General features: G+C 35.8%; 5 protein-coding genes, 2 long non-coding RNA genes and 1 other non-coding gene across 10 annotated transcripts; 4 read left to right on the top strand and 4 right to left on the bottom strand.

The window, feature by feature from the left end:
* Nucleotides 1-37: 37 nt before the first annotated feature.
* Nucleotides 38-2536, bottom strand: eIF6A (Translation initiation factor IF6). The gene is made up of 8 exons (NM_115420.4): nucleotides 2260-2536; nucleotides 2003-2036; nucleotides 1818-1914; nucleotides 1638-1723; nucleotides 1492-1536; nucleotides 989-1119; nucleotides 629-739; nucleotides 38-538 (listed from the first exon to the last, which is right to left on the bottom strand). Exons 2-8 carry the CDS (start codon nucleotides 2010-2012, stop codon nucleotides 281-283), a joined length of 738 nt encoding a protein of 245 aa, NP_191121.1. The 5' UTR covers nucleotides 2013-2036; nucleotides 2260-2536; the 3' UTR covers nucleotides 38-280.
* A 4761-nt stretch (nucleotides 2537-7297) lies between these two features.
* On the top strand, nucleotides 7298-12573 carry P5CS2 (delta 1-pyrroline-5-carboxylate synthase 2). Of its 2 annotated transcripts, NM_115419.5 has the most exons (20): nucleotides 7298-7663; nucleotides 7967-8038; nucleotides 8126-8229; nucleotides 8310-8412; nucleotides 8507-8668; nucleotides 8850-9127; nucleotides 9473-9623; nucleotides 9717-9881; nucleotides 9984-10061; nucleotides 10210-10299; nucleotides 10383-10469; nucleotides 10577-10663; nucleotides 10757-10853; nucleotides 10937-11040; nucleotides 11157-11232; nucleotides 11434-11584; nucleotides 11689-11757; nucleotides 11872-11938; nucleotides 12041-12111; nucleotides 12207-12573. In NM_115419.5, the coding sequence occupies exons 1-20, from the start codon at nucleotides 7604-7606 to the stop codon at nucleotides 12313-12315; spliced, it is 2181 nt and encodes a 726-aa protein (NP_191120.2). In that variant the 5' UTR covers nucleotides 7298-7603; the 3' UTR covers nucleotides 12316-12573. The 2 variants fall into 2 exon arrangements, with proteins under 2 accessions (NP_191120.2, NP_001118846.1); NM_001125374.1 differs by lacking the exons at nucleotides 11689-11757; nucleotides 11872-11938; nucleotides 12041-12111; nucleotides 12207-12573 and having other exon boundaries at nucleotides 7500-7663; nucleotides 11434-11623.
* AT3G55605 (Mitochondrial glycoprotein family protein) lies at nucleotides 12542-13986 on the bottom strand. Its single transcript, NM_115418.3, has 3 exons — nucleotides 13671-13986; nucleotides 12954-13315; nucleotides 12542-12863 (listed from the first exon to the last, which is right to left on the bottom strand). The coding sequence occupies exons 1-3, from the start codon at nucleotides 13923-13925 to the stop codon at nucleotides 12704-12706; spliced, it is 777 nt and encodes a 258-aa protein (NP_567025.1). The 5' UTR covers nucleotides 13926-13986; the 3' UTR covers nucleotides 12542-12703.
* A 51-nt stretch (nucleotides 13987-14037) lies between these two features.
* On the bottom strand, nucleotides 14038-16183 carry AT3G55600 (Membrane fusion protein Use1). 2 transcript variants are annotated; one of them, NM_115417.5, is made up of 8 exons: nucleotides 16043-16183; nucleotides 15825-15926; nucleotides 15678-15745; nucleotides 15401-15473; nucleotides 15040-15155; nucleotides 14853-14954; nucleotides 14593-14692; nucleotides 14038-14428 (listed from the first exon to the last, which is right to left on the bottom strand). In NM_115417.5, the coding sequence occupies exons 2-8, from the start codon at nucleotides 15909-15911 to the stop codon at nucleotides 14252-14254; spliced, it is 723 nt and encodes a 240-aa protein (NP_567024.1). In that variant the 5' UTR covers nucleotides 15912-15926; nucleotides 16043-16183; the 3' UTR covers nucleotides 14038-14251. The 2 variants fall into 2 exon arrangements, with proteins under 2 accessions (NP_567024.1, NP_001325966.1); NM_001339735.1 differs by having other exon boundaries at nucleotides 15825-16183.
* A 177-nt stretch (nucleotides 16184-16360) lies between these two features.
* On the top strand, nucleotides 16361-16692 carry AT3G08555. The gene is made up of 2 exons (NR_143932.1): nucleotides 16361-16490; nucleotides 16616-16692. It is a non-coding gene; the product is annotated as an uncharacterized misc_RNA (transcript).
* A 329-nt stretch (nucleotides 16693-17021) lies between these two features.
* Nucleotides 17022-17328, top strand: AT3G08545. The gene is made up of 2 exons (NR_141462.1): nucleotides 17022-17143; nucleotides 17205-17328. It is a non-coding gene; the product is annotated as an other RNA (long non-coding RNA).
* A 383-nt stretch (nucleotides 17329-17711) lies between these two features.
* AT3G55590 (Glucose-1-phosphate adenylyltransferase family protein) lies at nucleotides 17712-19544 on the bottom strand (the record flags this gene model as incomplete). Its single annotated transcript, NM_115416.2, has 5 exons — nucleotides 19505-19544; nucleotides 19004-19141; nucleotides 18813-18875; nucleotides 18462-18710; nucleotides 17712-18383 (listed from the first exon to the last, which is right to left on the bottom strand). The coding sequence occupies exons 2-5, from the start codon at nucleotides 19112-19114 to the stop codon at nucleotides 17712-17714; spliced, it is 1095 nt and encodes a 364-aa protein (NP_191118.1). The 5' UTR covers nucleotides 19115-19141; nucleotides 19505-19544.
* A 329-nt stretch (nucleotides 19545-19873) lies between these two features.
* Nucleotides 19874-20333, top strand: AT3G08535. Its single transcript, NR_141461.1, has one exon. It is a non-coding gene; the product is annotated as an other RNA (long non-coding RNA).
* Nucleotides 20334-20621: the final 288 nt, after the last annotated feature.

Genomic DNA, 20621 nt, shown 5'->3' with positions numbered 1-20621 from the left:
AAACCGTTATCCATTCACCAATGGTTTCTTCTCCACTAAAATTTGAACCTAATGTGGACCCCAAATTGAAAATTGAAAATGTGTGTAGTATTAAGGAGAATTTTCTTATCACTTACTCAGAAAGATTCAAAGAGACATCAACAGATTTCCTTTAAACTGTTAAAAACCACACAAAAATAAAATAAAACAGCTAATTCTTGCAAACAGTAGAGTATGAAAATTTTCTGACATTGACACATTGGCGATGTTGGGATGTGTGTGTCATCCAAACAAACAAAATTTAAACATAGGTATCGATCAATGACTTCCTCATCTCATCGACGATAGAGCTGGGTTGGGCTTCCCTTAGCTTGAAGATGCTGTCTATGACAGAGAGCTCAGTCGCAGTTGTGTCTGAACCGCAGAAAGAGGTCCAATCATTAACGGTCATACCCGCAGCGATAACTTCACTACCACGGTTCACGGTTCCTGCAACGAGAGGGACTTGAAGAAGTGTTGAGAGTTCTTCCAAGTCTTCCACTGAGGTGTGAGGATGGACCTATTTGAGAAAAGACATTCAAATTCTAATGAGAGACCAATGCCAATGCCATCCATTTCCGAAGGGAAGTTATGTTTTTCATTCTCTTACCATTCCACCTTTGTTGGATAGGGCACAGTAACTGCCCACGAGAATGTTGCCTGCAATTGTCTGACGGAAAACTTCAACGCCAAGTACATCCGCTATTATTTCCTCGGTTTCCTATCAAAGCAAAATAAAAACACAAGAACCAGAGGCATCAAACCAAACGCCATACGTACAACTCTGTTATCGTTATCATCATCATCAGAAGATATAAGATTCATGGTGATTACAAAGGCTTAATTACATTTCTGCTAACTTTTGTAAAAATGCGCACTTATTCTTTCACCATTTCTTGCCAGTCATGAAAAGAGTATATGTTTTTGAAAAGGTTTCATTAGAAAAATAAAGTATGACATGAATCTTTACCTTATCAAGATCGGTGTGGGCAAGAGCTACATAGTCATTGCAGGCAATGCAATTTCCAAGAGCAGACAGACGTTCATCAATTCGCTGGACCACAACTTGATCAGGTAGACTGTTCCTTAAGTGTTGAAGCTCTGGACGAGTAAACATAAAAAAATAAGCAGGACTCAGGAGATGCAACCAATTACAGACCTAAAACCTATATAGATTTCTAATATAAAAGAACAAGAGACTCAATAAATATTGCAACATTACAAAATCATCAACAAGTTAAGGAGGAAAATCATCTTCACCAAAAGCTTATTCAGTTATAAAAAGTCCACTCATAAACTGAAATGAAACAGGTATGGGCAGAGGCGCAGAGTAGATGCTTCAGGCAAGTTACATAAAAGATATTCACCAAAAACTCTACAATCTCTATCTCAGACAACTGGATCATGCTGGTATTAAACAATCAATTCTTAATTGTTATGAGAAACGATCTGAGGAAAGAAGTATAAAATTACCTTGGTCAGTTGTTGTATGAGGTACAAGAAGCCCATTCTTGTTTCCTATACGAAGAAACACAAAACCACATTCACTACGCTAAAGTAATGAAATAATCACGATGATTTGAAGCAAGAAAATATAACAGCTAGTTGAGAAAGCTAACCAGCACAAAGACGCCCAATAATTCGTGTTCCTCCAATAGAGGTCTTAACAATAGGGATAACATCTGCTAACTCCGACTCAAAAGCACTACACAAATCATCAAACCAAAAACATCAAAAAAGTGAAATAGAAGAAGCAAAAACAATACTGAAAACTTTACAGAGAAAAAAAAAAAAGGTACCTGTAAAAGTTCTCAGAGCCTCCTATAGCGACTAAGCAATAGGCATTAGTGAGTTTGGAAAAGACACCAACTTCGCAGTTGTTCTCAAACTGAAGACCTGCGTATTACCCACAAATCCCATTAAGGTCAAATACACAGAAGAGTAAACACAACAATATCATAAGTAAGCTCTGCAGAAAACTTACGAGTCGCCATTAGAGGGAGGAGGCTAACGTACACCTGCGTAGATAAAGAAACATGAAAACGAAATTAGGGTTTATATACGTCACAGATATCAACGATTCGTTAACAATTAGGGTTCACAAAATCCATGTCTCTAAAACAGAAAGTTTCGATTTTTCGATTATATTACAAGACGGGGACGGGAACAATTAGGGTAACAAAATCAATTGACTTGAAGATGGTGTTTGTTTGGTATAACAAGGAAATAGGAGAAGCTTACTTGAGATGGGGTGAATTCGAGAGAGAAGAAGCGGCGAAGAAGAAGAAGAAGAAGAAGAAGAAGAAGAGAGAAGAACAATTGGAATCAAAAGGTTTTTGTTAAGAAGAAGGGTTGCGCCGGCCCTGGGTTATAATCTAAAAGAAGCCACCGTTTGGGCCCTAATTTAAAGGAGGCTCCAATTATACATCATTAAAAAAAGATTTTAAATAAATTAAAAAAAAAAGAAGACAAATTATCTTGTTTGAAAGCCTTGGAGGAAAAGGAATGTTGAAAGTACAATATCAATAAAATGAAGATGTTAAAAAAAAAAAAAAGTAATGTTGAAAGTCAAGACTACTTTTGAAAACTATTTTGATTATATTTGGAAAAAAATGTTGAGAGTTTTTATAATGAAATCAGTTTTTTTTTGGTGAGAATGTGATTTGGAAAAATGTAAGTGGTGAATAAGAGATGGAGTAAGATTATAGTTGGTAATGGGGAATTGGAGCATGTAAAATGAGGTATTGTAGAGATGTTTTAAGTGGCAATCAAAAGTCATTAAAGTTGGGTTTGAGATTATGATATTAATGGTGTATGTTGTGGATTCTTTAAAATTAAAAATACTGTAGTAGTGTAGTTGGTTTTGGCTTGTAAACTTGGTGTTTATAGTATTTAATTTTATTTGGGGGGCATTTTGCTAAGCAGAATTTAACCAAAATTTACAAACGTGGTTATACTGTATTTGTTTATGTCTCTTACTTGAAATAATCTACAAGTTAGTGGTATAGAAAAAAAAACTACTACAAATTAGAGTAAAAGCCCATTATTGCAAAGGAAAGAGGGCAGCTAAAGCCCATTATTGGAATATAAATCTTTTAAAAAACATCTGCATATCTCTATTCGATTTTTTAGAACTTCACAACATCTCGAGAACATATGCATATCAAACATAATGGGCAGTGTCTCCATTCAATTATTGTCGAATACTTTTCCTGATGTAGCACGAATGGTATCTTTATTTTTATGTTTAATAAAGGGTTCTGTTTCTTTCTTCTATAGTAGTTGGTTTGTATTAAGCTAAATCTCGTTTTGATTATCACTCAAAGCATTTTTCACGATGACTGAATTAACTTTAATAATGTATTAACTGTTTGATAAATAAATAAAAAAAATGTATTAACTGTTTTTCTTTTATTTTCCTGTCGGTCTATAGCTCACTTATGTCTACATTAACTTTTATTTCTTGTCGACATGTCTCTATTAACTTTTAATCGATGAAATTTTTTTAATAGCACAGTGATAATGATTCTTTGGATTTTCTTCTTCTATATGCGTCGTCTTGTCACCACGTATATTAAAATAAAACAAAATAGAAGACTTATTATGTCAAGAGTTTTAATTTTAACCAACCTTTTAGAACAATCAAACGTTTTTCTAATAGAGTCGTTCCAAACAAAAGAGAAACCTTTTTTAGCCGGTGTTGTTCAAGTTTTTTAAAACTCTCGTGAAAAGGATGCAAGGAAAATATCTAAACGGCTACGAGATTTTCCAGTTCGTGAAGAAAACTGCAGAAAAGGAAAAAGAAATAAGTGTAACTTCTTGTTTGCTTGTATTATATAGTCTCTGAACGTGACGGCACTAGACTTTTCCACTTTTGGAAGCTCGTCGTGATGACCTCTTTTTCTTCAAAATACATTTTTAACAATTTAATTCAAACAGTACCAATCAAAATTTGCCTTTAATTATTATTATTGTTTTATAAAAATTCGGAGGTCACTATTGAGTCGAGAAACGCTATATAGTTAATTCCATTATACGGAAATTAATTAGTAACTCCATTGAAACCATCCTACCAAAATCCAAATGGCTCGTGTTGCATATTGGCTGAACTCTTATGATAGTGTAGTGCACAAAAGATATTATTCTTTTTTTTTTCCCTTTCTTTCTTTCTTTTGCTAAAAATAGAAAAGAAAGAAAAGATAAGATATTTCATATTTTGTGTGCATGGGTTGACAAAGTATCTCATCTTACTTTGAAATAATAATAAAATTCCTTATGTTATAGAAAATAGAATGTGCGGCATATATTGATCAGACATTAATTTAAAGTAATTTAGATTCTCTGATTTCGATTAACTATACTTACAACATCTTTGCACTTGAACCCTAATTTAAATCCACATAGCGAAAATTCGTATACTAATTTGATTATTATCGTCAGTTTGTCATGTACCAAAAATTTGGATCGTGAACCCTTATAAGATATCAAACTATAACGATGATGTCGGCCATGCGGCTGAACATATATCTTGAAATGTGGCATAAATTCTTGGAAGTGACCATTCGACCCCACGAATGAATATATACAATAATAGTTAAAATACATATATAGATAATCATAATCGTACACATAAATATTCGTTTGCTTTCTTTTTTTGTTTTGCACGTCGGCCAAATTGTTAATTTTGCATGATCCATAGAAGAAACCATGGGCCAGATTACGACACTACGTTCTTCGAATTCTCTTTGTGGTTAAGGAACGTGATCCAATATATTCAGCATTTATACAAGAATTTCAAAACTAGTAGTAAGAGAAAGAATTGCTTCTTCTTTATAAAGGTTTATAGTATCTAAATTGTTTAAATATTCATTTTAATTGTAAAAAACTATTGTTAAATCATTTTCACATAGTTTTTAGTAGTACATCATTTGCCATCATTTTTGGTTGGTGACAAAAATGGTATCATGGCAAACGACTAGCAGAAGAAGAATATTACCGATTATAATCATTTACTGCCGTGTGAAATTGTTTATTCGTAGCGTACGTAATCTAGATAACGGATCCTGTTAAAAAGTGATGGAGATTGGACAAGAGTTGGAGCTTGAAAGACGTACGTATATTGATAATTGACATGAGTTTGGACAATTGTTATATAGGCTTATACTGTTTGGCTCTTAGCCTCACAAGCGAAATTTTTTGGGCTAGAATTATAGAGGAAGACGCGTGTGTCCCATAACTTTTCATATAGAAGAAAACTTCTGAAGATATGTTTTTTGTGAATTACTATCAACCACAACATGTTAGTTATATAAAAAAAAAAAAAAAAAACGAAAAAAAACATGCGTGTCTAAGATTTACATGTGTTATACACTACTACAAGTAATTGGATTCAGTATTAGCGAAAGTAACAACTTTATAAGAGACTGTCGTCATGAGTCCGATACATGATTACTAAGAAAAACGAATTGATTAAGAAAAAGTTAAGTATAAATATGGGATACATGATTTCACTATGTGTGTGGTACCGATAGTATTAGATCTAAGACTAATTCGTGTAGCTTGCCTATGTATATAAATATTATGTGTGAACCATTTGATCATTTAGATGAAATATCTGTGGACTGTGGTAGACTCTTCATCAAATAATAGATTCAAGTTATTTGATGTGCAGAAAACTCTTCATCAAATAACAGATTCATCTTTGAATTAGTCGGACACTTGGCCGAAGACTCAGATTTCTAGTGCTAAAATCTAAAAAACATATGGATTACATGATTATAGATTTTTGTATATATAAATGAATACTTCATCATTACCCGCACATATAGATTACTAGGAAACAAAACTAGTAAGCGTTACGTAATATTTTAAAGAGAACTAAATAAATAACTGAAACTTGTGCGAAAGACTAATTAGACTCGACACTCGAGGCATTTAGATGGACCCTTGGACCTTTAAAAAGATTTATAAATAAAAAACTTTGGGAGGCAACTGACCTTTTAGTGATTACCGTGGGATCTACCAATGACTATAGAAAATTAAAATTAAGAATAAACTGATGAAAACAAAAGACAAAACACAAGTGCTCGTCTCTAAATACACTGAAATTCTCCATATCTATAAAATAAACATTTCCTTGTAAATATATGGACGATTGTTATTATTACTAAATAGAGCAAATGTCACATATTGTGTCAAAATCATATGAAATTTGGACTTAACGATAACAAATTAAAAAACTAATGATGATAAAGAAATGTTGTGGCGCCGCGTATGAATTAGGAATATATTGATAAGTTTCATGGAGATATTGCCAAGTAAACTTGCTTTGTTGTCCAAAAACCTTTGTGTTGTTCACGTTCACGAAGCTCTCTCAGCCGCCAATTTTTAAATTACCCAAAATACCCCACCACCATAGAGTTAATCCACTGCGCCACACCCTGATTCTTTTAGCCTGCACCACCACACGTCATCACGTGGCGCCATGTGGTTGGAAAAATTTAGTTAAAAACATGAATAATAATATAAAGTAAACCTAAAGGCATCTCCATCAAGGAGAAACCTTTTGGTTTCTCAAACAAAAAAAATATTAGTATTTTACTAAATTTTTATTATATAATTAAATTTTTATTTTAATGAAAAAATTGAACCAATTGAGATAAGAGAAATATAATGATGGCTTGTAGAGAGTATCTCATAGTTTCTCACTTGAGAAACTTTCTACACTCTCTCTCTCTTCTCTTTTTATTATTTTTATTATATTAGTAGTGAGAAACTCTTTTGAGAGATTACCAATGGAGATGATCTAAGTATTTTATAAAAGGTTCTTATCCAAAAAAAAAAGTATTTTATAAAAGGTTCAGAAAAATACAAAATGAATCTTAACTTATAACTATTTTACAATTCGGCCATATAATTTGTTAAAACTTCTAACCTTAACAAATTTTACTGAGTAAAGTGCAAATGATTTTACAAAGAATTAAAAACAATTTTGCCACAAATTTTAGTTTGAAATTAGTGCTATTGCGATGAGTTTTTGAATTTTTGATACTAAGAATAATTAAGGTATATAATAAACACTTTACAGACAAAAAATATCAAATAAATAACCACAACAGATTTCTGATACATTTCTATATAGGCACAATACCATATACATTATAATCTTTGTATTTTAGTCATAAGTAACACAAAATAAATTGTTTACATGGTAGTTGGCAATCATTTGCTAAGAACAACCGACAACAAAATAATCACACAAGACAAAATGCAGACAATTCTCAAATCCACAAAAAAAAAACTATAGACGTTATCTATTGATAATTGGAATCTTTAACATAAACCACTATGATTAGGACTTAAATGTTAGTTTTAACAACTTGGGTATTATTACTTGATGATTACAAAGATTAAGGACTTATTTGACTATTTTGACAAGTTGTCCTACGCTCTTAAAAACCCGTTCGCTTCCTCACAGTAGAATCTCTCCACACCGGATTATCCAATATTCTCCACGTCCGCTTCTTCCTTCAACTGAGTCCGACTAAGTTGACTCGTTCTCTCGTGTTTTCGATAGACACAAACTATGACGGAGATCGATCGTTCACGCGCGTTCGCCAAAGACGTTAAGCGTATCGTCGTCAAGGTTTGAAATTCTCTGTGAATTTTTTTTGTTGATTGATGATTGTCTTCAAAAACATTCCTGGGTTTGACTTTTTTTTCATCGGAGCTTCGTCTGTGTTGTTGGTTGATGTCAATTGGTATTTGTATTAATCCGTACTTTTTCAATGATTGCTTTCTTAAGTTTTTTAACATTTGTTTTTTGGCGGCGGAGAAATCTGGAGTAATGTTGAAAAACAATGACAATTTTGTTTCTTTCAATCCTAAATTTTCGATTTTTCTCACTACCCTTATCTCTATTTGATCGATTTTTTGTTATTGTTTACAGGTTGGGACTGCAGTTGTTACTGGGAAAGGTGGAAGATTGGCTCTTGGACGTTTAGGAGCTATCTGTGAACAGGTATTTTGATATACTCAATATATGTTCTTGCTTTAAAAACAGAATCGAAAAAATGGTTTTTGAAGGACTTGTGTAATATAATATCAGCTTGCGGAGTTAAACTCAGATGGATTTGAGGTCATTTTGGTGTCATCTGGTGCCGTTGGTCTTGGTCGACAAAGGCTTCGATACAGACAATTAGTCAACAGCAGGTTATATTATTGGAACAAGTTTAAAGTTTTTTTTGTTTTTAGTGTTTCTGTGCTGATTTTTGTTCTCTTCGGATTTTCAGTTTTGCAGATTTACAGAAGCCACAAATGGAACTTGATGGGAAGGCTTGTGCTGGTGTTGGGCAGAGCAGTCTCATGGCTTACTATGAGACTATGTTTGACCAGGTGATGCGATGCTTTTTTTTTTTGGTTGTGTCTTGATTATTGGCAAGCATTTCAAATATTGATGTGTTGCTTTTTTCGTCTTTTTGTGTGGTAGTTGGATGTGACGGTTGCTCAAATGCTTGTGACCGATAGCAGTTTTAGAGATAAGGATTTCAGGAAGCAACTTAGTGAAACTGTCAAAGCGATGCTGAGGATGAGGGTTATTCCAGTTTTCAATGAGAATGATGCTATAAGCACTCGCAGAGCCCCCTACAAGGTTTGTTGATTGCCTTTCTTTTGCTCTTTGACATAGAGTTCTACTAACTTTGGAGATGTGAGAAATTGTAAAGCGATACTTATTGACTGTACATGATGAAACTAGAATCAAGTAATTTCCTAGTTCCTCTGAATCTTTTAGTCTACTAACTTACAGCTTCACTGTACTTCAACGTATACAGGATTCTACTGGTATATTTTGGGATAATGACAGCTTAGCCGCTCTTCTGTCGCTAGAGCTGAAAGCTGATCTTTTGATTCTTCTAAGTGATGTTGAGGGCCTTTACACTGGCCCTCCAAGTGATTCTACCTCAAAATTAATACACACATTCATTAAAGAAAAACACCAGGACGAGATTACTTTTGGCGAAAAGTCCAAATTAGGACGAGGGGGTATGACTGCAAAAGTTAAAGCTGCTGTTAATGCAGCTTATGGTGGCGTTCCTGTTATCATAACCAGGTAAAAGGCCCTTCCGTACTCATAATCTGTAATTATACTGCATAACTCTATGTTGTAAAAAATTTAGTCTCCAACTTTGAAACAGATAATTCTTTTTCTTCCTCTGCTGCAATGTAAAGTATGGGAATTAAAAAAATGAGCGATATTGTAAGCTCAAGATTGTAGCACTGTTGAAGTTCTCTACTTTACCACATCTTTTTCTCTCCACGTAGCTTGTTCCCTGAATATTTAGAATCCTGTCTTCCCTTGAAATTTCAGAATATAGAAGGCCCTGATCAATAAGCTAACAACATATAATGTTGGATGGAAGAGTGATTTTTTTTTTTTTTTGCTATTTTCATGAAGTGGATATGCAGCTGAGAATATAAGTAAAGTCCTTAGAGGACTGCGTGTTGGTACCCTGTTCCATCAAGATGCTCATTTATGGGCTCCGGTCGTAGATACTACTTCTCGTGACATGGCAGTTGCTGCAAGGGAAAGCTCAAGAAAGCTTCAGGTAATGTTAAGGCTTTGATTGCAAGTGAACTCAAATTCAGATATTGTTTCTTGTTATGCCAGTGTACTCAACTTGTATGCAATTTGCTTACAGGCCTTATCTTCAGAAGATAGGAAACAAATTCTACACGACATTGCCAATGCCCTTGAAGTAAATGAGAAAACAATTAAAGCTGAGAATGATTTAGATGTTGCTGCAGCACAAGAAGCTGGATATGAAGAGTCTTTGGTAGCTCGCTTAGTTATGAAGCCTGGGAAGGTAAGACAGTATATTCACTGCGTGATTTAATTTATTGTACCATTTTTTTTGTCTTCATATGGTGTATTTATTTCTCTTTTTACACTGTTTTGTGCTTGATAGATCTCAAGCCTTGCAGCTTCCGTTCGCCAGCTAGCCGAAATGGAAGATCCAATAGGCCGTGTATTAAAGAAAACTCAGGTAATCTGACGACAATACTTTACCACCAAATTCCAAACTAGATTTTAAATACAGGGAAGAGATATCCTCATATGATGTAAAACCTCCTCCTCTTAATATGACATTTTTTGTCTAATTCATATTATCCTTGACATTTATAATGTAACAGGTTGCAGATGATCTTATTTTAGAGAAGACCTCATCACCAATAGGTGTTCTTCTGATTGTTTTTGAATCCCGGCCTGATGCACTTGTTCAGGTATGTCATGTGTCATTGTCCTTTATACTCTTAGATGTGAGTTCTGATCGCTGAACACCATGCTCTATCAATAAATAAAACAGATAGCTTCGCTTGCAATCCGGAGTGGAAATGGTCTTCTGCTGAAGGGTGGAAAGGAGGCTCGTCGATCAAATGCTATCTTACACAAGGTACATCGATCTCATTTTTCATAGATTGGTGTAAACTTCAATCTAGTCATTTGCTTGCTTCCCAAAATTCGTCTGGCTAATTTTTGAAATACATGGGAAAATTAAAGGTGATCACTGATGCAATTCCGGAGACTGTTGGAGGTAAACTCATAGGACTTGTGACCTCAAGAGAGGAGATTCCTGATTTGCTCAAGGTAAGCAGATAGATACATATGAATGGCAAGTCCCCAGAAGTGATTAGCTTTTTTCACTTATACTGGAACCCACCATTTACATTTTTGGTACAGCTTGATGACGTTATTGATCTTGTGATCCCAAGAGGCAGCAACAAGCTTGTTTCTCAAATAAAAAACTCGACGAAAATCCCAGTGCTAGGCCATGCTGGTATGTTTATAAGTTCAGTTCCATTAAGTTCTTAAGTTGGATTGGCCTAGAGAGAACATGGCTTATTTTTTGGGTGTTTCCAGATGGAATCTGTCATGTATATGTTGATAAGTCTGGTAAACTGGACATGGCAAAGCGCATTGTTTCCGATGCAAAGTTGGACTATCCAGCAGCCTGTAATGCGATGGTTAGAGATTCTTGTCTCTTTCACTACTGTTCACTTATGCGAAGTGATTTCGTTTTTGGTTCTCACTTAGTACTTTTTGTCTCACTTCACCTTCTCTTTTTATTTGGTCCTAACAGGAAACCCTTCTTGTACATAAAGATTTGGAGCAGAATGGTTTTCTCGATGATCTTATTTATGTTCTGCAAACCAAAGGTGAGTATAGTAGCTTGGGAAAATAATTCTTTTTTTTTATTATTTGGATCTATCTTCCAATCTGGATTTCCTTACAACTGTTGTTTTATATTTAATACTAAACTAGAGTATTTCAAACCATAAACACTGAAATTAAGATAGTGTTTTGTTTGTTGACCGTTTTCAAAGAGACTTGTCTGAAGTGTACGTGTCAAATTGCAGGCGTCACTTTGTATGGTGGGCCAAGAGCAAGTGCAAAACTGAATATTCCGGAAACAAAATCATTTCACCACGAGTACAGTTCCAAGGCCTGCACCGTTGAAATTGTAGAAGACGTATATGGTGCTATAGATCATATTCACCAACATGGAAGGTAAAATTACTGCTGATTTCAAATTTTTCAAAGGACCTACCGCTCTGTATTCCATGCATGTGCTGAAAGTGTGGTCACTCCTTTGTCTTATCTTATGAGAGCAGTGCACACACTGATTGCATAGTGACGGAAGATAGTGAAGTAGCAGAAATATTCCTCCGCCAAGTGGACAGGTAATAACCATATATACTAAAACATTTTCTGCTGTTGATTTTCCAGTCCATAGAATGTTTGTAGTTGGATATATGGGAAAACTAATTCTTCTAATATTTGCGTGTTCTCGACAGTGCTGCTGTTTTCCACAATGCAAGCACAAGATTCTCTGATGGTTTTAGGTTCGGACTTGGTGCTGAGGTAGGGAAGAGAGAGAGTTACCAATAATATCACATATATAAACCAAACAAATGGAGAAGTGTCAATGAATAAATGGCCAATGTGATTTGTTCTTATGTATAGGTGGGAATAAGCACAAGCAGGATTCATGCCCGTGGTCCAGTTGGAGTTGAAGGATTATTGACAACAAGATGGTACTACAATTGAGTTATTTTGTTTCTCTCTCTTCCATAGTTCACTGATTTGTCAAAAGCTGTGAAGTTTAAATGGTTGTGGTGATGAATGACAGGATAATGAGAGGAAAGGGACAAGTTGTGGATGGAGACAATGGAATCGTTTACACCCATAAGGATCTTCCTGTCTTACAAAGGACAGAGGCTGTTGAGAATGGAATTTAGTTCTCTCTTTCTCTGCTGATGTCATATTATGTTTTACAATTATGATTGAAGTTTTTTCCCCCTTTTACATAGGATATAGTGTTCCTTGAGGTTTGTACCATCATAAGAAGATCTCATTACTTAAGTGGTCTTTGATAATAGTGAAATGTTTAGCAGCTTCTCTTCATGTCAAAAAAGCTCCATACATGTCCACAACCTTTGATTTACCACAACTATTTGTATCATTTCTCCATGCAGAATAAGTTATATTTTTTCTAATTTGTGGTCTAGACAAAGATACAAATCGGCATTTCACATTCAAAACCCCATTGTGAACTCAAAAGTCATTACAAATGAAATCTGCAAACATAAAACAATCTAGCTCTTACTCTACTTAAGCGTGTCTCCTTCATTCTTGGACAAAGGTTTTGAGCTTCTTCAACCATAGTAAGTACTCTCTGCTATCTTTCTTCATCATGTACTCATACAAGAAATCCGTTGCGCTTGCTTTGATTCCTCTCGTCTCTAGAAACTTGTGGAACGACTTGCGCATATTCTCATCCAACTCCCTGCAAAGCACAAGAAAGAAACAACATATGAGTTTTTTCTTGGGGTTATCATATGGTTAAAACAGAGGGGATATACAGTATGTTGCTTACTGAAAATCTGGCCCATCATAAGTCAACTGTTCTTCAGAAGAATCATCTGGACGGTTCACAGACAAACCATCAATGACAATCTCATCAGGGAAAGCAGTGCAGCTAAACTCTAGGCTAAGTCCACTCTTCTTGGTCACAGTGACAACAAGTGGAATGCTTGATTCATTCGATTTCTCATGACGACCATCACCATCTTCATCGTCATCCACATCATCTTCATTTTCATCCATGGCAAGACCAGGCATGCTTACTTCTACTTTAATCTGCTCTCCATTGTATTCTCTAGTCAATGTCACAGTCCTGTGTCCAGGATTATCTTCGATTTTGAAAGGAAAGTCACTAGAGTCTATCGTCTCTTCATCCTGAAATATATAACCAGAAGAACCATGTAGTCTCTCATAAGCTTATAACCAAAACAGGTTCATGCAATTTGTGTGAGCTCAGAATCAAAACAGGTTCATGATCAAATTCCGAAATGTATGAACTTTTACTCAACAAATTCTGAAAGAAATGCGATTTAAGGCATAGAAAGTCTCCAGTTAGATTCAACCATGAGTTCCCACTAAAGCTTATGGCTTCCACAGAGTAAGCAAACTCACAGATTCAGTCCAATTTTCAACACTGCTTCTACAATTCTCTATCAAAAACCAAGAAAAAAACAAATCCCACAGATTCGTTTATTTTCCCAGGAATCAAGTGATAAAGATCAGTTATTACCGCATCGTGATCATCTGCTTCGAAAGAATCCTTGATCTCAGAGTCAATCACTTGTATAAGCGTCTGATCGGACTTTAACGGCTCAGTGGCCGTCGAATAAGGAAAGCCACGAGAGACGAAGGGCCGAAGCAGAGATGGCTTGGGAACAAGAGACGAGCGATTAACGATAGCGGAGACGGCTTGAGCTCGAGCCACACGACCACACACGGAAGCTAAAGTAGAAGCTGATCTACGAATGCACAAAGCGAAACCCATGGCGATTAAAAGAAAATGGATTCTCTCAGTCTCTGGGTTTTGGCCTTTCCTTAGGGTTTTAACTTTTAAGTGTACGAAGAAGACAAACTATACTAACCAAATCATACCGGTCTTCAAACCAAACCGGTTAAATTACAATTCTTCATTTCTCAATTCCTCTTCACAAACAAATTGTACTGATTTCTGGCATATCTTTTAGAAGTATAGTTTCACATATCAAAAACTCAGAATTTACAAAAGTCAAAAGAACTTTCACAAACTGTATGATAAAGAGACTGAAATGTTTTTTGGATTTCACTAATTTGGTATTACAATCTGAACAATTTCTATGTGACCCGGATCAACAGAACAACCATTATGAACACACAGATCATGGCGAAGATCAAGAGCCACTGGAAGCAACTTGTCTTTGAGCTTTGTGAATATATCTTTGTCGCTCTTGTTGTCGCGTGTCCTGTGCTCGCTAGGCTTTGCTCAATGGCCTCCTCGGTAGAGTCAAGTATCTTTTGTTAATGAATCCACAAGAAAAGAAAGAAAGAAAAATGTTAGGAGCAATGAAGCCGGTTAAAAGGATATATGAACCAATATAGATTCTTCTCTTGTTACATAGTTGTTGATTAAAAAAGTAAGAATAATTGGTTTTGTGAGGAAATGGTTAGCATCTCACCTTTTCTGTATTTTGCACAGATTGACTAATCGCTTGACTTCTCTCCTTGAGTTGTCTTGCAAGTACCACCATTTCATCGGTTAGATCCTCTTGAAGCTTTCTGTCATCAAATGAATCACCAACTTGGCATGAAGTGGCAAAATTGAACTTATATTAAAATCAATAAAGCTCTACTCTTTGCGATAAATTTTTCTCTCTACTAACGAAAGTGCATAGATAGAAATGAGTTCCTAGTTCTTCTTGGTGATCAATGCATCTACCTGTGCTTGTCAATGTGCGCTTGAGCTGCGGTGTCTAGTTTTATTGGTTTTGATGAATCAGCATCAGCAGCATCAAAGCTTTGCTCCTTGGAACTTGCAGGGCTAACTCAATCAAGGAAGTTGATAAGTACTAAAAGAAAGAATTTACTACAACTTGAGAAGGATGTGAATCTAGTATTCCACGTACACGATTCTTCTTCTCAGCTGTGGCGAAGTGGGGCTTCGAGGCTCATCTTCTATTTTTGGTGAGCTTCCACTAGTCGAATCTTTTGCAAAGGGTTCATCAGATACCTCTGTCTCAGGCTGTAAATTTAGCAAAAATCAAAAATTTGGTATAAGTTACAGAAGTAAAACTTGAAAATTCTTGCAGCTAAACAATGGTTCTACGCAGGAACCAACCAAAATGTGCGTTCCTGAAACTAATTCCTGAGACCAATACATCTAGTAAAAATTGGGGAAGTAACTAACAAAGTATCATATCAACAAGAGCCTAATGTCCTAGCTAGACAAGTGAAAAGAAGTGTCCCTTTCTAGTTCAGGTGACTTACCTCTTGAGAAGCTATCTTGGAAGCAACAGCTTCAATCTTCTCATAGTACTCATTAACCTTAGCCTTTGTAACTCTGGACAAAGAGATCAAAGGAGAAAATAAGCACATTCTCATAATGGTTGCAAGGGTATTTCACCAAAAAACATGTACTTTTAGAACAACAACTATAATACGAAGCAATCCAGTTCAAATCTCTAACCCTTGATCCTAGAAAGAGACACCAAAAAGCAGGAATCTTTTTAATGGCAATGGTGAATCAACAAGAGAGTAAGTAAACCTGGGAAGGCCTTCAGGGGTTTTTTCTTCGGAGAGTTGTTCTAATTGTTCCCTCAATGTAGCAACATACTGCAGATTTTTTGTTTCATACATCAACATAAACACGAGACTAATAGTTTACATATAATGAAGATCAAAAGAAACGTACATGCATAAGCTTCGACTGATTTTGCTGGTTAGGTGCAGCGGAAAGCAATCTCCGCAAATTGATCTCCGTTTTGCTTATTCCCATCATCAGTAAATCTGACAACTAGAGAATGAAACAACATTCAGATCAAAGCACACAGACCAGTAACAGAAATCAATCCAAAACCCAATTCACGATTTTGAATCCAAATTGAATATCTGGATCTCACGAAAACAGACCTTGTTTAGATAGGAGAGGAGAGGAAACAAAATCAAATTCCGCCACTTTCTCAACACCTTCCGTTGTCAGGAGAAGCCGTCGTAAAAAAAAATCTTCACCGGAAAGTCATTATTTTTTCTCGAGAAATTATTCGGTTATTGGCTTTGGTTTGCGTTTGATGAACTAAACCGATGGTTTAATAATTAACAACCGAATTCGTAGCAAATTAGATTTACCTCTTAATGGGCTAGGCTGGGCTTTAAATGTTTACTGTGCTTAAATGTAAAACATTGATAGGCCTCTTACTTCTAAATCTAATTTTCTGTTTTCTCGATCTCCGTCGAAACCACCATGCCCAGAGATCTCGATCTCTGTGATTTGTAGGTTATCATGGTGAGGTGTCAATCACTGCTTATGGTGAGAAGAAACCTGACAGTCTGGATGATGTAATCGACTTCGAACCCAAAAGTGATTGTCCTTTACTTAAACCCTAGTTCTTTTTTATTACATATTATATATATATATATATATATATATGTATGTGCAGTGCAATTTTACATGTTAGTTGATAACTGATATATACATTTTTTTAGGGGGTAAGAGTGAGAGACTAAACAAGATGTTAGTGGAAATTGCATTTTGGTCAGTGGAAAATCCTGCTCCCCATTATACATCTACAAATCTGATGGTAATCGCCAAAAGCATCCCAGGAGAGACCAAGTTCGAAGAACATCTTAGTTTGTTGGATGTTTATGAGTTACAATGTTATCTTAGTTGTGGCTAATGACTGGTCACCAGAAGCGCCGCAAATTCCGTATGTAAACACTGTATGGTTTTGGGAAAGCCTATTGGATCCAATTACGTAGCCTAATATCTCGTGTCAAACAAGAGACTTTCAGATCCGAAGAAGATGACGAGGGCGACGATACTCCTTGTCCATATTGTGGAGAAGGGTGCCCAGGGCTCCTCCCACTGCTTGGGAGCTTACCGCGGGGAAGGCTATGCTAGGGCGTGTGGTTTTCACTTTTATAATCTCTTCTGTCCAAAAGACTTTGGTTTTTGTTCTCTTAAACTCTGTTTAGTGTTTTGCTGTTTTAATCCCTTTCCCATCAATGCCCTAGGTTTTATAATCTCTGCTAATGATTTCTCATTTCCTAGTATTTGTATGATTAATTGAAAGATTAAATCGTACGTCTGCTCTGTGGATCATTTTGAACAAAAGTTTTATCTGCTCGCTGAGACTGATATCTCTTTTACTTCTTAAGTAATCCAAATCGCATGATACATTGATTTGCTACATCCTGACCTTCAATTGTCAGCAATGTACCTAAGAAAAATTCAGAATCACGACCAAGGCCATGGCACGTACAAAAAGGAGGAACAAGATCACGACCTCTTCTCATGATTTCACTTAGATCAAACATCTTTTAACTCAAGAGACACACATAAATTAATTAGATCTAACTTCAAACAACATATATTCCCAGCATCATATGTCAAGATTGACACATCACTAATATAACCTTCAATCTCAAGAGCGTCTTTGATATTCTTAGGAAACTTGTCGAAAGGCTTACTAGGAGCTAGACTCTTATAAAACATTGAAAATTTTACTTTTTCATGACTTTAAATTAGAAATCGTATTCGCACAAAAAAATGAAAAATACGGACAAATCAACCAAATTGTCATCACATCACTATATCTGGTTTCAAGATGTCTGATTTGATCTCTTTGTTATGCAACACAACCCCTCCATTACAATATATCTCATCGCACACGTAAACATTTTTCCCAAGTATGGACATGTTCTCGACCCGAGCCCATTGTCCGACCGTCGAGTGCCACCCAATGATACTACTCGAGATACACGCATATCTCTTCACGTGTACCCCACGCATTACCGTGCAGTGCGATAGTCTAACCCCGGACTCAACAACACAGCCAGGGCCTATAGCAACGTTAGGGCCAATCAAACATCCTTCACCAATCTCTGCGGTTTCATCCACAAGAACATTTCCCAAAATGTGTGGACCAGTGGCTAACTTTGAAGGAGATTTCTTCCTCAGAGAGTCTAAGTAAAGTCTTAGACCAGTAATGTAGTCTCGTGGTTGACCAATGTCCATCCAGAATCCGGGAAGTAGCATTGCATAGAGCTTTTCCGCTTCTGCGATTTGAGGGAAGATCTCTTTCTCTATTGATGTTGGTCTTAGCTCAATCCGATCAAGAACTGAAGGATTTAGAAGATAAATCCCAGCATTGATCTTGTTACCAACAAATAGTTTCGGTTTTTCGACGAATCTTTCCACTCTCCCTGTGGCTTCTTCCATAACAACAACTCCATATTTCGAAGGCTCATCTACCTTTTAAACCAATTATATCATAATGAGTAAAAAAAACATGAACACAAATGCTTAAAGGTTTCATCAAAAATAATTTACCTTTGTCACCATTATAGAGGCCTCTCCTCCATGAGCATTGTGAAAAGCAATCATCTCTTCAAGCGGGTAGTCGCTAATAACATCGCTGTTAAGGACAAAGAATGGTTGGCCAGAGCCATCAACCAGTTTGTCCCTGGCTAAAGCCAAAGGACCAGCTGTACCTAAAGGCTCAGTCTCTTGTGAGCAGGTGATCTTGATCCCGAGAGTTGCCTCAACGTCGTTTGAGAATTTGGACATCACTAGCAGTTGCTGAATGATTATTCAACATTGAACAATATTTTAAGATCTTCTATTAAAAAAATCAAATATAGCTTTCCAAAGGAAAGTTTTAAAGACTTGAAGTCTTTTTACCTCTGGCTCGTAGTTAATGGCCAAGACGACTTCATCCACTCCAATTGCCTTTAGTGCCTCTATCTGCAACAACATTTCCCATCACTTAAAAGAGCATATAGCTCATAAACAACAAAATACAAAAATAAGACCATGACACTATAGCAAGAAGAACCACAATTACAAAATCAATTAATTAAAGAACATAGTACCTGATGTAGAATCATAGGTTTATTAGCGAAATCGACAAGCGGCTTTGGGAGACTGAGAGTCAATGGTCTCAAGCGAGTGCCAAAACCTCCAACAAGAATAAGAGCTTTCATCTTGATGCACTACTAACTTCCCTTTTCCTGTAGAGAACATAGTCAAGAGAAAAAGCAGAGAAAATCACAACAACATGCATCTATTGTGAGAACATGTCACGGCAGTAATGTAAATTCTTGTAGGCAAGTCCAGATTAAGACAAAGCTCACAACTAAAGAAAATAAACATTTAGGAAAATAACAATCATCACTGAAAAGGTTTTAAACGCATAACCCTAATCCACAACCCTAGAAACGAAGACCCAAATTACGTAGGCCAAAACAAATCAATACAGACAAATCGCACAAAACCACTCCAGAAATAAAATCATATGCACCACAAGTCAAGGAAACGGATTAGATTCGTGCTCGTTAGTCGTTACCGTGAAGAGAAGAGAAAGTCATATTTACCTATACGAGATCTCACAGGATCGTCGATAAACTAAGCCCTGAGATGAAGAGGCGATTTTGGGAGGATTAAAGGATCTACTGACTAGCTGTGTAACTCTTATTTTTTTAGAAATTTTGGTAAAACAGATGTTACAAAACTTGATAATTTCATTAAACCAAAATATAAAAGTAAAATATTTTCTACTATTAGTGAAAATATGAATTATCTTCTATTCATCTTTACAAGATTATCTAATTATTGTAATTAATGTTACAAAAAATTAAACATTGTCAACTGTATTAAGGCAAAAAAAAAGAACATATATAATAGAAATAAATAGGCCTATGCGGCTATGCCTATAAGTTTCGTGTATATAGTTAAAAGTTGAAAGAAACCCTAAATGCCTTAACTGCTACGTATCGAAGATTATTGAGATTATATGTCCAATTTTGATAATGCTGCCGAAGAAGGCGCTAAGCAAGGAGGAGGCGGAGGCTAAAACGTCGGTATGGTGGGACATGGACAGCTTTCCGGATCCTAGTGGGTATGATGCTGGATTGCTGGTCAGATCCGTGAGTGTATAGAACGGAAGTTGCGGAATTTAGGTTACACTGGTCCTGTCACCATCTCTGCATGTGGCGAGCTACAAAAAACCCAAGAGCACGTACTGCGAGCACTCTCTTCCACTGGAATCATTCTTAACCAATCCTATCGTCGTTAATCTTCTTCTTCTTCTTCTAATCTTTTTTTTATACTACATATTACTAGTTTTTAGATATATTCAATCGGCTTGAGTTGCTGTCTTTTACTGAAACAGCTATGACACACATATAAGAGGATAATAAAGTGAAGAAGAAGAAGTTGATGAAGAACGTATGAGCATCTAGAGGACGACTAAGAAGAAGAAGAAGAGTATACATGGCCCATGGAGCCTTGTTTTTCTCCAAGGAATTTCATTTGGTGAATGGTTATGTTTTATACTTTTATTTGTAGCCGGAAATGTTGGGTTAACTTTATACTACTTATGCTTATATACAAATACAAGTCTCATCTTTTATTCTTATTTTTAAGTTAGGATAGTATGTTTGGTTAATGTTTTTTTAATAAGTTAACTCGTTATCGTATATTTACATATTT

Source organism: Arabidopsis thaliana, chromosome 3 (assembly GCF_000001735.4).
Source record: "Arabidopsis thaliana chromosome 3, partial sequence".
Taxonomy (NCBI): Eukaryota; Viridiplantae; Streptophyta; class Magnoliopsida; order Brassicales; family Brassicaceae; genus Arabidopsis; species Arabidopsis thaliana.
This window is presented reverse-complemented; position numbering and strand designations above follow the sequence as displayed.

Excerpts from the sequence above, each read along its gene's own strand:
- eIF6A (NM_115420.4), bottom strand. Across the intron at positions 1,537-1,637 it reads TATTGGGCGTCTTTGTGCTG|GAAACAAGAATGGGCTTCTT; the intron begins GTTAGCTTTCTC and ends TTCTTCGTATAG. Across the intron at positions 539-628 it reads TATCCAACAAAGGTGGAATG|GTCCATCCTCACACCTCAGT; the intron begins GTAAGAGAATGA and ends TTTCTCAAATAG.
- AT3G55605 (NM_115418.3), bottom strand. The coding sequence starts at position 13,925 with ATGGGTTTCGCTTTGTGCATTCGTAGATCAGCTTCTACTTTAGCTTCC. Across the intron at positions 13,316-13,670 it reads AAGCAGATGATCACGATGCG|GATGAAGAGACGATAGACTC; the intron begins GTAATAACTGAT and ends TATATATTTCAG. Across the intron at positions 12,864-12,953 it reads TATGATGGGCCAGATTTTCA|GGAGTTGGATGAGAATATGC; the intron begins GTAAGCAACATA and ends TGTGCTTTGCAG.
- P5CS2 (NM_115419.5), top strand. The coding sequence starts at position 7,604 with ATGACGGAGATCGATCGTTCACGCGCGTTCGCCAAAGACGTTAAGCGT. Across the intron at positions 10,062-10,209 it reads GTGTATTAAAGAAAACTCAG|GTTGCAGATGATCTTATTTT; the intron begins GTAATCTGACGA and ends ATAATGTAACAG. Across the intron at positions 11,041-11,156 it reads CAGCAGCCTGTAATGCGATG|GAAACCCTTCTTGTACATAA; the intron begins GTTAGAGATTCT and ends TGGTCCTAACAG.
- AT3G55600 (NM_001339735.1), bottom strand. The coding sequence starts at position 15,911 with ATGATGGGAATAAGCAAAACGGAGATCAATTTGCGGAGATTGCTTTCC. Across the intron at positions 15,474-15,677 it reads ACCCCTGAAGGCCTTCCCAG|AGTTACAAAGGCTAAGGTTA; the intron begins GTTTACTTACTC and ends CTCTTTGTCCAG. Across the intron at positions 14,429-14,592 it reads CTGTGCAAAATACAGAAAAG|ATACTTGACTCTACCGAGGA; the intron begins GTGAGATGCTAA and ends CATTAACAAAAG.